Raw genomic sequence first — 13,612 nt, 5'->3', positions numbered from 1 at the left:
ATATTCTTTGGAAATTTAAATTAAATTAGGAATAAAAGAAGCAGCAAACACTGACATTTCCAAATTTATAACAGCAAAAAATAAGTGTTCAAATGAAAAAAAAAACATTTTCATTTTCAATAATATATTTCAAAGCTGCAGGCTACAACACTAATTTTAAGGTTTTTGCTAGTATCTCTTGGCAAAATGTATATTACAAAGCTATATTCCCAGAGAGAAAGAGTTTGTTTGTTTATTTATTTATTGAATAAAGAAGTGCAATGTCTTAATCACAACATAATTATCACAAAAATGTTGCTTTCAACAAAAAAGGGAAAAAATTAATAGCAATATCGCGGACATATTTTGAGAAGTTTCCATCATGTCCAAACTTCAGTGAAATAGAAAAGTTCTTTGTTTTATCTTCCAGATCAGTAGATGGCGGTGGTGCGCTCATAAGGCCAATACTAACATCAATAAAACCAGAAGAAATGGAAAATTGTACCTTTGTGGATTCCGTAGTTACACGCGCATGTCTACTGGCAACATATTTGTATTCTAACTTCTAGAGGGGCTCCTACCTGTACTGACTATTTTATTAGTAATATTTAACGAATGCAATAATCGTATGTTTAGTGTAAACCACACATCAGTCATTTTCCCCATATATAATTGTCTTATTTGCTTTAGCGACATGTTTTTATGAATGGTTAATTAACATCCGTGGGTTAGCTTACGTGTAACCGGCATGATGCTGACCTTGTTTCGGAAAGTTGCCTTATCCCATTTGGCCTCCGCCGAGACACTTTCGAGATTTAACTTGGACGAAGTGGTTCGAAAAGACGCGTTGAGCTGGTTAAATGTGAGATGTGCTGTTTCGTTACTGTGGGGGGTGGCAGCCATCCGCGTGAGGGACGTCAGCACCTCCACAACAATCCTATCATCTGCTAAAGTCCCCCAAACTAGCCACAAGAAGAGGGAGATGTCTGAGAAGAAGCTGGTATGTGTCTGATGTTCATCGACGTAGTAAGCTGTCCCACACATTTCCTAGTGAGTTTAACTGAGCTGATGCTCTTTCAGGTCATACATGTCTGCACGAGGACAAGGCTGCTCAACCTTTAAACAAAACAATTTATGAGACAATTTTATAAAGAATTGCCACAACATCCTTATGTTCCAAAAAAAAAAAAAAAAAAGGAAAATTATGATTAAAAAAACTCAAAATTTATTTTTTTCCTCCAAATTTTTCTATTTTATTATAATAGTCTTAATCAGTAGCTGCTGTCTGCATCAATAGCTTTGTAGATGTTTGACATCTTTTGGGTAAAACGTTGATCCACAGACCCGCCACTTCGTGGACCATCGCCGTGTGAAGCTGGTGGCCGGTTCTGGAGGTAAAGGCTCCTGCAGCTTTCACAGCGAACCTCGGAAAGAGTGGGGGGGACCAGACGGAGGAAATGGAGGCGATGGAGGAAATATAATTATAAAAGGTGTCATAATACAAACAGATTTTCTAATTCTTTCATTTTCAGTTTTTAGTTTTTTCCATACCAGCCAGTATTAGGCTGGTATTTGGAGAGAGAAAAATGTTGATATATATTTTAACTAATCACTTACTGAGCCATCGTTTTTGTTGAAACATATCTCAATTCTTTATTTTTTCAGCTGACAGATTTGTGAAATCCTTGGCACAGGTGGTTCCGGTCTACAAGGGAGACAATGGGGAAGCCGGAGGCAGCAAGAATTGCTACGGTCGAAATGGCAAAACAACATACATTTCTGTGAGTCTGTACTTTTTATCATTTAATGCATGCTAAAACTGTCCTGACATAAGTATTCCTTTCATGAAAGGTGCCTTTAGGAACGGTGGTGAAGGAGCTGGGTAACACCGTAGCGGATCTTGCCGAGCACGGCCAGGAGTTTTTGGCTGCGTTTGGAGGGACCGGAGGGAAAGGAAATCGTTTTTTTCTGACAAACGAAAACCGCGCCCCCATGACAGCGACCCCAGGTATGGACGGACAGGAGCGCGTCCTTCAACTAGAGCTGCGCACCATGGCCCATGCTGGACTGGTGAGGCTAATATTCTGCTTCTGAAGAGAGGTTTAACGGCTCACTCTAGTGAATATTGTGTTTTTATCATGTTCTTGAGAGATTTTTCAGATGATGGAGGACATATTTGAAGAAAATTAAGCTAAAATAAGCATTTCTGAGTATTTCTTTATTCAAATAACTATGATCCATGAATGTTTTTGTTTTTTTTGTCTGAACTGGCATCTGGTTCAAAACCATACGGCTGGATAGCTCTGATATTGTTTGCCATTTTTGTTACACTGGTTATGTTAGGTTGGGGTTGTGAGGGGCTGTAAGCTAGTGGGAGAGCATGTAAATAGATGAATGATGGGAGGTTTTGGCTAATAGTGGTATAATCATCATTAAAAGATCGCTGGAGATGCTTTTACAATTGATCAAAAGATGATTGGAGTGGGATTTAAGAAAAGGTTTTCAACATTATAGAAATACCTATTAGAAATATAGTGAGCTGCTTGTTTCTTTCTACTCTGAGATTGGTTTTCCAAATGCTGGGAAGTCTTCTCTTTTGAGAGCCATCTCCAATGCCAGGCCTGCTGTCGCTGCTTATCCGTTTACAACCCTCAACCCACATGTGGGAATTGTCCAGTACAGGGATCACGAGCAAGTTGCAGGTAATTGTTCAAAGTTACAGGAGCATTCTGAACAATTTCCAGCTTGTATACTTGTTAAAATGATTCACGTGTTTCTGTTCTCAGTTGCAGATATCCCAGGCATCATTCGGGGGGCCCATTTAAATCGAGGCCTGGGAATCTCTTTCCTGCGTCACATAGAGCGCTGCCGTTTCCTCCTCTTTGTTCTGGATCTGTCGGCCCCAGAGCCTTGGACCCAGCTACAACACTTGTGTTATGAATTGGACAAGTATGACCCAGGCTTGTCCCAGCGCCCTCAGGCTGTTGTAGCCAACAAAATGGACCTACCCGAGGCCAGAGAAAAGCTAGAGATTCTCAAAAACAGCGTCACCCAAAGGGTCATCCCTGTGTCAGCGCTGACTGGAGAAAACACAGAGGAGCTGATCCTCCACCTCAGAGAGTTATATGATGGTTGCGGGCATGGAAAACCTAACAAATAGCACCTGAAAGAGTGTTCAATTATTATTAAAAATACTAATTTTGACAGTAATTGTGCTTTTTTTGTATAAATCAATGTTTTTGTTGGTGACAAACTGCTTTCCATTTACTGTTGTTACGTTATTACATTTGATTACTTTTTATTACAAATAACACGTCGCTTCTATGAAACAAGTATAATTTACTAAATGTGTACTAGACGTTTATAAAATACACTGAGAAGCATTGTGAAAAGATAATTTATAATAGACCTTCATGAAACCCAGCTGTCATTATGGCCCAAGAACATACAGAGTGTGTGAAGAGCCATACTGTTACTGCAAAAGGTACTAAAAGTTCCTAAACCAAAAGAAAATGCCCCAATAAATACAAACTGTGTGTAGGACCCAAACACACACACCAAGACACACACCCAGCCTGTGGCTGAAAAAACATCTATATTATGAGGATTTTTCTTTCCTTAAGTATCGACCCAAATTTCACTCCTGAATATTCACCAAAATTCCCAAGACATACAGTATCTGGTCTGGTGAAATACATACCAGGGTTGGGAAATACTGACTTAGACTATTTGTTATCCTACTGATCTCCTAACCTGTAGAATGAGAGGTCATGTCATAAACGCCTTTTTCCTAGGAGTACATAAAGCAGCTCTGTTCCCACTGTATTCCAGTATTGAGGAACCCTCTTGGAGAAAATGTGATAACTGGTAAACAAAGTCCAGTTTTACTTGCTAATTGGATATAATTAGGATTAAAAAGAAAACTACAGAATAAATTTCATGTTAGTGAAGTTGCTCTGTGCTGAACCCTCCAGCCAGGATGAAAACCCAGAAGGCTGTCTATAAATAGAAGAAATGACTCAATTAGTGAATGGATTACCAGGTACCTGGAGGCAGCAATCTTCAGGGTTCACAACATGTCTGACATTTGCTGGGACTAACACAGATCCCGGCATGAAGTTCTAATCTGTTTAACATATAATCCACTAGCCATTTATTTTCTGGCATCAACTCTTTATTGGGAGGGAGTTCAGCACCAGGATAACTGATGGGCTAAACAGACACACAAAGCAACTAAACACCCATCACAACATATAGAATGGCATGAACAACAGAAACAAAACCACATATAAAACCTGGAAAGAGCTGCTGATGGTTTAGTGAGTCCATTGAAAGATGAGCAGGTAAAACCCCCCAGCTGATCCTCTTCTGTGTGCACCCAGTGGACATCCTGTAGAGGTCAGCCTTGGACAAAAAGAGCAGCTGGCAAACCAAAGACTTAGCAGAAAGCAGAAACAGCAAATGTTCATGCTGAATACATTAGAATCCAGTGAGGGTGAAGGGACAGCATCTTCACAATGTAAATAAAAAAAAATTAAAAAAAGGCTGTCCCGTCGTCTGTTGTGGCCAGCTCTGTGAGTTCCAACAACCCGATGGGTGAAATGCATTACTGCCATTTAGTGATCAGCGTTGAATGGTGATGTTGCTGGGCATACTTATGGATGCCAGAGTACTGAACCGGTTATCCAGGTCCCAGTCGGTGTCAGAGGAGTCTTCAGGGATGGAGATATCATCAAGGTCGTAGTTGTGCTCTGAGTCTCCCTCCTCAGAGAACACATGGGGTTCATAATCACAGAGTTCCGTGCTCGGTGCCTTTTGATTAGCCATCATTGTCATTAGTGCCCTTTTCAACAGAATTTCCTGTTAAAGGAACATTTTTTCAAACAAAATTATGGTTCTAGTAATTGGAGTATTACAATTCAGAAGAATGTAAAAAGAATTCCCAGATACCTTTTGGTGACATCCTGTAAAATCTCCACAGTTGGAATTCATTCTCTGCAGATGTTTAGACTAGAAAAGGAAAAATAAACAACACAAATGATTAAGCAATTTGGATTATGATACAAATACTGTTGCCTTTAAAAGAATATATCATTGTTTTATTACTCTTATTGTTCTGAACTATCATTGAATTCAAGAGTGGATCTCTCCTGTAAGTGCTCTAAAATCTTTTTTTTCAATGTATGTGTATGTGAACAGAGAGAGATAATATTGTACCCCATCAATGGATGCTTTCCGCTGCTGATGTGATAACCCAAGGTTTGATGCAGCTCTTTCAAATTTGAGATTGATTGCTTGATTTGATCGGCGACACTTGAATTTGATGAAAATAGATAAATGAATATAAAAAAAATACATCAAAATATCTCAGACATAATTTCTGGGAAAAACAAATATTTTTAACCAAAAAAGAACCCCACAAAAATTTCAAAGTGAGCAAAAACAAAATTAATTAATTAATTAATTCATTCATTCATTCATTCATTCATTCATTCATTCATTCATTCATTCATTCATTCATCATCTTCTATATCCGTTTTGTCCCTTTCAGGGTCACGGGGCTGCCAGAGCCTATCCTGGCCATTTGTGGGAGAAGGCAGGGGATATCTTGGACAGGTTGCCAGCCTTATTGTTGCTGTTTTTTTTAATTGACCAAACATCAATATTTTAATGTCCCGTTGATATTTACTCACAGACATCTGACTTTGGGACTCTGAACCCTTCTCAGAGCTTCCAGGACTGACTGCAGTTGTTGTCATGGCATTGTTGTTGTTGCTCATCTGTGAGCATTGGGTCCACAATTATTAGAGGATGTGACAAAATAATTTTTTATACTGTTATTATCTGAGCCACAAACAGTTGCTCCTTACCACACTTACTTGTTTCATCAACACGGTTTGATCTTGAGACTTCACTGCAGTTTGTTCTCTTTTCCCACATTTCAGCACTGGTGGAGGCATCACCTGTAAATATATCTGTAGTTTTGAGTATATTGCTTTTTCGCAATACGTTTTGTCAATAGACGCTTGTGTATGTTTAAATGTGTGTGATATTAAGCACTTAAAATCCAGGCTATTGGGGAATTTACCCTGCAGTCAGTTCCAGGTTCCTCTATGTTACTGGGCATCAATCGTTGTTCAGAAAACTCTAATGGAAGTAACACCTTCTCTGTCTTACATGAAAAGACGAGAGAAAAAAGAAGAATGCCTACAGAAAGAGGAAAATTCTGAATTAGCTAATGTATTTTATGAAATGTTTCTTTAAAAAATAAAGATATATTATTTCCATTGGAAATCCCACCTGCAACTAGCACCATGGAGAAAAAAACGATTGCAAGGAGACCTCCCCTTATTGTGAGTCTAGTAGCTTTTCGTGTCAGACAGTTTGGCCTTCTGGGGTCTAAACAGTCGCACACAGTTACTGTCAGATTGTTGACAGCCGCCTTTCCTTGAAGATCAGACACTTCCAGCAGCAACTCATAGTATCCAGAATGAACTTTGCCTTCATTCACTAGATTTATAGAATATCCTGTACACCCAAAACAAATACATGTTAGAATAAAGTCTGTGCAGAGACATAAAACGGAAATAAAGCTATCATCTCTTTTAGGCTGTTAGACATTAGTGACATTATTGAGAAAGTTTAAACAAGCTTATTTTGAAGATAACATTTGACTTTGTCATAGCAATGACTGACCTATCTCAGGTTCAACTCTCCACTTGTCCTTTACATCCCCAAGTAGACTGAACCTGAAAGGCCCACTGTAGGGATCCCCATCCAAGTCTAAGGCTGTGATGTTGCTGAATGAGGGATTATCAGAAAGGCACATGTCCATTTGGTTTACAACCAGGTATGGAAGATTGTCGTTCTCATCTGCTATGTAGATGCTGAGCGTTGCAGTGCTCGTCTGTGGGGGTTCATCTGGAAATCAAGAATACACATACAATAAGAAAGTTCATGCTTGAGTAATACAATTTTAAAAAACTAATGTGTACTGTATTTTCTGCACTATAAAGCTTCGTACACAGTGGGCATGTGTGGGGAATTCAAGAACGGACTGATCGCAGGCTCTTGAATGCGCTTTTAGCATACGGAGTTCACACAGGTCTGACGTTACTTGATACCAGCGCATGTACTCACAGTTTGAAGAGGCTTGGTGTGAAATGTTGAAGCGGTGCAAATCGCATGAAAATTGCCACAGGCGCCCGCCCCCCCCCCATCTTTTTTCAGATAAATGAAAATATATGTATGGTTGACACTTCACTGTATTGAAAAGGACAGTACCCACGCATCACTACCAAATCCGAGACCCTGATTGGTCAAAGTTTAACCGGTTTAACTATCAGCACACGCTGACAGTGTGTTTTGTACGTCGAGCCCACAAACTGACTTAAAAACATGAATAGTGATGCGCGAACGGGAGAATTTAAATACGCTAATGCGGCAAGCGTTTCTAACGGGGCTACTGTGTAGCGTGTCATAAATAATTTTTAGAGTTACTGTGAACTCAGTCAATAATGTCGGACTGACTGATGGACTTTTCTCTGACTCTTTTGTCTTGGTTAATGCGCTTTATAGTTGGGTGTACCATATATATGACACAAGTTTAAAAATAGACCATTCATTGACGGTGCGCCTTATTATCCAGTGCGCTCTGTGGTGCAGGAAATATGGTAATAAAGTACAAGTGTGGTGCTCTGGTTCTTACCATCATCAACTGCACATATTGTGACTACATAGACACCATTTTTAACCAAAGGGGATTCCCGGTCTAAGTTTTTTAATGTTTTAATGGTTCCACTGATGGTGTCCACTGTAACCCAGTTAGCTGGATCCTCCCCTTTAAGGTATCTGGATTAAAAAAAAAAAGACACTATCAAACTTCTAACTTTGGCCTTCAGAACACCCTGACCCAAATCAGTGTTTCATAAGACCCACTCCCCTGATTATTCTTGCTTTGCCTTGGTCTGCCACATCTGATTTAAATTTAGAGCTGGTGAACTATGTTCCCCTTTTTATTGTCATAAACTTTAGATTGATCTGTTGTTATCTAAATCAGGTGAGAGCCAAAAATAAATCATGGCTTTTGCTGAAATGTATCTGCTTTTGCTTGACAGTGTCTCAAAAACTACAATTAGGAAATGCAATCAATGTAGTCGTGGAATTCAGCTCTGAAAACTGTATCACGTCTTACCTAATTGCCTTTGACTTTGTGATATCATGATTTATAGCCGTAAAGGTCTCCAGATACTTCCCAACTTGAACATTCTCACTCAAAGAAATGTTTTTCTCAGGTTTCTCAAAGACTGGGGGTTCGTTTACGTCCTCCACTTCCACTGTTACTCTAAAGCTGAGTGAATGTGGTAGTTTGTTTGTGCTACTTTTATCGACAGCCCCAGTGTAGAAGACATCAGTGATAACATCTGTTTTCCAAAGACTATCATTTGATTTAGCCACCACTCTGCATGAGAAATAAGGGATCTCATTTTCTACAGTGATGGTTAAGTTCTTCATTGGCTCCTCTTCATAGTCCAAAGGCTGGAAGACAAAAAGAAACATAAAAGTTGGTTTTCAGTTCACTTTTAACAGAGTAGAGTAGGTACAGTACTTCAAAACATATATTCATATATTTCAATCTTGGGCACAAACAGATGATGAAACCGGTTAGTAGTTTGGGTGCTCCATACGGTCAACCTCTAACAATTTTTGACTATGAATTAAAGCAGAAATAAAAGATTTAAACAAAATCTGTTTAAGGATCACTGCCAAAATGTTTGTGTTCTCCCACAACTAAAGCTAATCCTCCATTATAAAAGAAAACAAAATAATGCAGCATGCACTACAACCTTGTTAACAAATCTTTTAGCAAGTTATAACCATTTGATAGACAACTATTAATTAACTGGTAAACTAAATTAACATGTTAGTTGAATCGTTGACATAACTGGGCTGCTGAAGGTCAGCTATTTTACTTCTTAAAGACATTCAAAAGTCATGCTCTCAATAGAAAGAACCATTGATTTATCTATTTCAAAACCAACAGCATTTATTTACATTGACATGGTCAACTGAATTAATTGCTGACATGGATAAAATGTACCTTTTGCACATACAGCAGTCCCTCGTTTGTATCAGGGTCAGTGGTGATTCTGAAGTTGTTATTTGTGTCTCCATGGATGCTGTATTCTGCCTTCCAGGCTTTGGAACCTTTGGCATCGTCATCTTTAACTTCTAGACGTGAAACAAGGACATTTTGCTCGCCTTCCTTAACTTTCCTGGAGTCCTAAGGTAGAAAGCACCAAAGAATACTGCAAATCACATGTTAAAGTCGGCTGTTACCAAAAATACCAGGTCTAAAAATGCATGTCTTACTGTTTGTTTTGTAATCACAGGGAGGTGGTTGTTTCCATCTTCAATGTTGATTATGACCTTGCAGGTGCTGGATAAAGGCTTTGGATTTCCACTATCTTTGGCTTCCACTATAATGGTGTATTTCTTTGCTTTCTGGTAAGTTATATACATAATCATAATAGAATATTAGAATGACTATTTGCGTAGCAGTGGACTCTGTCTGATAATTATTTTTTTGCTTATTCTAACAAAATATTTTGACTTTACCAGAAGTTCAGAACAGAAAAAATAGTATTAGGACTGTTTGCCCTTCTTTAAAGAGGAATATTCGTTGTGAATAGGAATGTAATAATTCATTTTCACAATGATTAGATTCATCAAAAATTAGAAGTTTCTGATATAATCCATAGTTAATATTGTTTATGTTTGAACAATCCCATTTGATCTGATTCACTGACTCAAAATGGACCAAGGACATCTTTAGCCTAAAATTCAACCAATGTGACTCAGAGGTGAATACCTGGGTACTGAACAGTGCAGGTGATTTTATTTCAGATTCTTTGTTTTTCTTACAAGATAATCAAATGTAAATTAAATACGGTATGTGTAACAACAAACAAAGAAAAAAACAAGCTTTAATGGGAAATCCATTGGCATTTTAGTTTCCTAAAGTTCAGTCCACTGTTGTTTTTCCCCATCAAAATAATACAAAGGGAACATTCTTAAAACATTCTACCACGCTGTATGGTCACATGTCTTTGCTTAATTCAAATGGTTTTCATACTTTGGACTGAAATGATGGCTTAATCATTTTTTGCTACATCACATGTGTGTTGTCTGCTGTGAAGACACTTGGTTGTTTTTTAACACTATAATAAAATAAAACTGCCGTGCCTCAATCCAAATGGTATTTTCCAATATGGATATTTTTTAAATCTTTCATTTTGAGATGATTTTATAATGATATAGGTCAATTAGATTAACAATTTGCCTCAACAGATTGATCTGGTTGGATTGTAGGAATAGTAATTGATACAACACCTCTACTTGTAAATTTCTTTTTTTCTTTGTTGTCATTTTAACAATATAAAACACTCTTACCTCATAGTCCAAGCATCCTTTAAACCAAATGGTCCCAACATCAGCCATTTGTTTTAAGTAGAACTCCAAGTCTTGAGGTTTGGGATCAACCGAGACTATTTGAAGAGTAAAGTTGTTGTTATCCTCACTTCTGTCCACATCTGTGGCTTGCAGACTAATTAAATCAAAGCCTGTCAATAAAACAACAATGGAGGGGATTTATGTTGATTTCACAAATAGAAACAAAAATCTAATCACATAGCATCAAAATAACCGTTTAAAATGATAAATCTTACCTTGTAGTGTTGATTCTTTGACAGTGATCTCATATGAATCTTGGGAAAATCTTGGGGGGTTATCATTTGAATCGATGACGGTAATCAGAACACCCAACTGTACAACTTCTTTGTTTTCTCTATTTTGAGCCTTAAATTTCACCTGCAAAGACAACAATTATTAGACAGACAGAACATACGTAAGATATTTTCTTACAGCCCACCCAAAATAATATAATCACTGAAAACTTTTTTTTCTAACCTTTAAAAAATCAAATTTCTCGCAGTCCACAGCTTCCTGAACAGTAAGAATTCCAGAATATGAGTTGATACTTAGCAATCCATAAGGTTCCAACTCAACTCCTTGACCATGAATTTCAAAGTTGGTGTAGTTGTTTTCTACTTTAATCTGAATTCAAAGACGGGAAATGTTGGTTTCATTTTATGTTCGTTGAAATGTGCATTTTAAAAGGCTATATGAATACTCACTTGGCCGACATTGTATGGGAAAGGACCAGTGTAAGCCTCATCAATAGTGAAAGTGTCTATGATCCAGTTTCTCTTTTGTCGCTGCAAAATGTCTGCGAAGGATGACTGAACTTCCAGAAACTGCACATTATTACATAAATACATCTTGATTTTGGTCCAGAAAATATGAATTGCTGTCTCAATCTACACACTTTTCATTTTATTGAAAAGTGTGTTACTGCATTATATGCATATTTTCTCAGATATGACCTACATTTGCCATTAGTATATTCGTTGCTAAATACATTTTATGCAGTTAATGCACCAACACAGGAACAATGTAGTAAACTCTCAGCATGGACAGGATCATTAAAACAGCACAGTGAAAATTCCAAACTAAGACATAACATAAACCAGATCTTTTTTCTCTTTATGTTGATTTTTATCTTCAGATAGAAGTACACTATAGATCGAAATTGTGTCAAAAAAGTCGCCTTCATTTGAGAAGCAAAAGAGCAAAGATACATTCTTACCAGTGACAAGAAGATGAGGTGTCTTATGTTCATTTTGCATGAAATTGTGTCATTTGTGAGGTCCGTCCACCGCACACTACCCACACAATGTGATATTAAAATTTTTCACTGTAAGTTAGCTATGACTCTTGTAACATGACACCTGGAATAGGAGGGGACACTGAATCAACCCACATGAATATCTAAAAATCATGGAGGCATGACATTTTCCCAGAAAACCCTGAGTGTCTTTGTAGTGGAAGCCTCAACCTAACTTGTTGGAACAGGGTCCTTTGTTAGCCTATTAAAACAAATCATAGGTACATGTCCCTCTTGTGCTATCTTAGATGACCCCACCCTTACAGTGATGTGTTCTTCCTACCATGACAAAGGTGGATAAAGGTGGAAGGATTTCATGTAATCCATGGACACCAGTGAAGATCACAAATCATTGAAGAAAAAAGGTTCAGCGCACTGTCTAGTGGGTCTAGATGACCCAACTCCCAATGTTAAAGTGCCTAGGAGAGCACAAGGGTTAAGACTAGCCATCTAAAAGAGGAACTTAGGTGTCTTGCTTTTGAACAGTGTTTTTGAAAAATAAAAGACTAAAAAGGTTGTGTTAAATAACACAGGATCATTTCTGCTTCTAGTGGTTTAAATTATTTTGCTTTTTGCTATCCCTTCAATGTAATCGTGTTTTGGGACTACTTATTGCATGATTTTATTTAAGAGGATAAAATGATATTTGTAACAAGATGAAACATTAAAAGCTACTGTTGCATTAAAATATACATGCAACAAACAAATGCTGGGCGACTGCTATTGGTGACTTCTGTTTTCATGAACCAATTCAGACAGAGCAACTATTGTTTATTACTTCTATCTCAATATGCAACTTCATGTTTTCATATAATATTTTAATGATTATTTAACAATTCACCATCATTTTACCGAAAAAAGGCACAAATGCTTTTGTAAACTTCCCCTCATCATAAAGTCCCATTAGTTGTTAATTACCTATAGGTGTGTGAACTTTGTTCTCCACATTTGACCCATCTCATGGGGGAGCAGTGACCTGCAGACACAGCTCAGGAACCATTTGGGGATTTAACCCTCCCAGGGAGGGAATTTTTAGAATCTTTGGCATGACTCGGCTGTGGATTTGAACTCATAACCTTCCAATCTCAGGGTGGAATCTACCATAAGACCACTGAGCCATTTTTATGGTTTATTTCAGTTTGCCAAAAGTCAAATATTTTTTTAGTCCATATTAGAAATTCATATAACAATTGATGAAAATATTGATCTTTTGCAGCTGCAGCTGGAAGATTATATATATGTTATCAAGATTATGTTGGTGTTACTGAATGATGATTCTCAGCTGCATATTTGTGGATGCGATCAACTTTATTTAAGCAGATCTTAGAGAAACCTTTTCACTAGAGTTGTTGATGTTTCATCTAATCCAGCAGCCATTTTAAAAGTAGTTTTTGGTTCCTTTTGTTCTTTTTATCTTTTGTCTTCTAGAACTGATTCTGGCCAAGCTGCTTTAATGGAATTATTGGTTTTCATTTAGCAATAAGGCATTTTTATTGTGATATGAAAAACAGAAAAAAACTATTGATAAGATGGCCAGTAGGTTGATGTAAAAACTGTTGCATTATTTTGCAACGATGCTAATTTGTCTTCAAATTTTACTTTCAGGCTCTAATCCAATAAAGCAGACATCTAATATGTATGTAAAATGTCTATTATAGAAATCATATTAGCAATTATGATTATATATTAAGAGAGGTCAGTAATCCACTTTTTATCATTAGCAGAAACACATAGAGGTACAGCTAGTGGGGATTTAACGACAGTCACAAATGATGACCACATAGCAGTGACTACATTAATTTGTTTCTTTCTGAGGCTGTGAAAGAAGCTGACTGTTTCACCAAATGT

At 37.5% G+C, this 13,612-nt stretch overlaps 2 protein-coding genes across 5 annotated transcripts; one reads left to right on the top strand and one right to left on the bottom strand.

Moving 5' to 3' along the window:
* Positions 1–475: 475 nt before the first annotated feature.
* Positions 476–3,189, top strand: mtg2 (mitochondrial ribosome associated GTPase 2). Its single transcript, XM_004070559.4, has 6 exons — positions 476–979; positions 1,322–1,469; positions 1,645–1,760; positions 1,831–2,049; positions 2,543–2,681; positions 2,766–3,189. The coding sequence occupies exons 1-6, from the start codon at positions 728–730 to the stop codon at positions 3,137–3,139; spliced, it is 1,248 nt and encodes a 415-aa protein (XP_004070607.1). The 5' UTR covers positions 476–727; the 3' UTR covers positions 3,140–3,189.
* Positions 3,190–4,321: 1,132 nt separating this feature from the next.
* LOC105354410 (cadherin-like protein 26) lies at positions 4,322–11,859 on the bottom strand. Of its 4 annotated transcripts, none has more exons than XM_020704788.2 (17): positions 11,687–11,859; positions 11,175–11,294; positions 10,948–11,094; positions 10,707–10,848; positions 10,432–10,601; positions 9,352–9,483; positions 9,080–9,262; positions 8,174–8,517; positions 7,688–7,830; positions 6,676–6,900; positions 6,280–6,507; positions 6,068–6,186; positions 5,850–5,942; positions 5,673–5,759; positions 5,197–5,292; positions 4,930–4,989; positions 4,322–4,743 (listed from the first exon to the last, which is right to left on the bottom strand). In XM_020704788.2, exons 1-17 carry the CDS (start codon positions 11,717–11,719, stop codon positions 4,603–4,605), a joined length of 2,463 nt encoding a protein of 820 aa, XP_020560447.1. In that variant the 5' UTR covers positions 11,720–11,859; the 3' UTR covers positions 4,322–4,602. The 4 variants fall into 4 exon arrangements, with proteins under 4 accessions (XP_020560447.1, XP_011475620.1, XP_020560445.1 ...); XM_011477318.3 differs by having other exon boundaries at positions 4,322–4,839; positions 11,687–11,793; XM_020704786.2 differs by having other exon boundaries at positions 4,322–4,842; positions 11,687–11,791.
* Positions 11,860–13,612: the final 1,753 nt, after the last annotated feature.

Source organism: Oryzias latipes, chromosome 7, assembly GCF_002234675.1.
Source record: "Oryzias latipes chromosome 7, ASM223467v1".
NCBI classification, from domain to species: Eukaryota; Metazoa; Chordata; class Actinopteri; order Beloniformes; family Adrianichthyidae; genus Oryzias; species Oryzias latipes.
Note: the sequence above shows the minus strand (reverse complement) of the source record. Positions and strands in the feature narration are given on the sequence as shown.

Excerpts from the sequence above, each read along its gene's own strand:
- mtg2 (XM_004070559.4), top strand. The coding sequence starts at position 728 with ATGATGCTGACCTTGTTTCGGAAAGTTGCCTTATCCCATTTGGCCTCC. Across the intron at positions 1,761-1,830 it reads GCAAAACAACATACATTTCT|GTGCCTTTAGGAACGGTGGT; the intron begins GTGAGTCTGTAC and ends CTTTCATGAAAG. Across the intron at positions 2,050-2,542 it reads CCATGGCCCATGCTGGACTG|ATTGGTTTTCCAAATGCTGG; the intron begins GTGAGGCTAATA and ends TTCTACTCTGAG.
- LOC105354410 (XM_020704786.2), bottom strand. The coding sequence starts at position 11,719 with ATGAACATAAGACACCTCATCTTCTTGTCACTG. Across the intron at positions 11,095-11,174 it reads TCCCATACAATGTCGGCCAA|ATTAAAGTAGAAAACAACTA; the intron begins GTGAGTATTCAT and ends CTTTGAATTCAG. Across the intron at positions 9,263-9,351 it reads CTGTGATTACAAAACAAACA|GACTCCAGGAAAGTTAAGGA; the intron begins GTAAGACATGCA and ends TTTCTACCTTAG.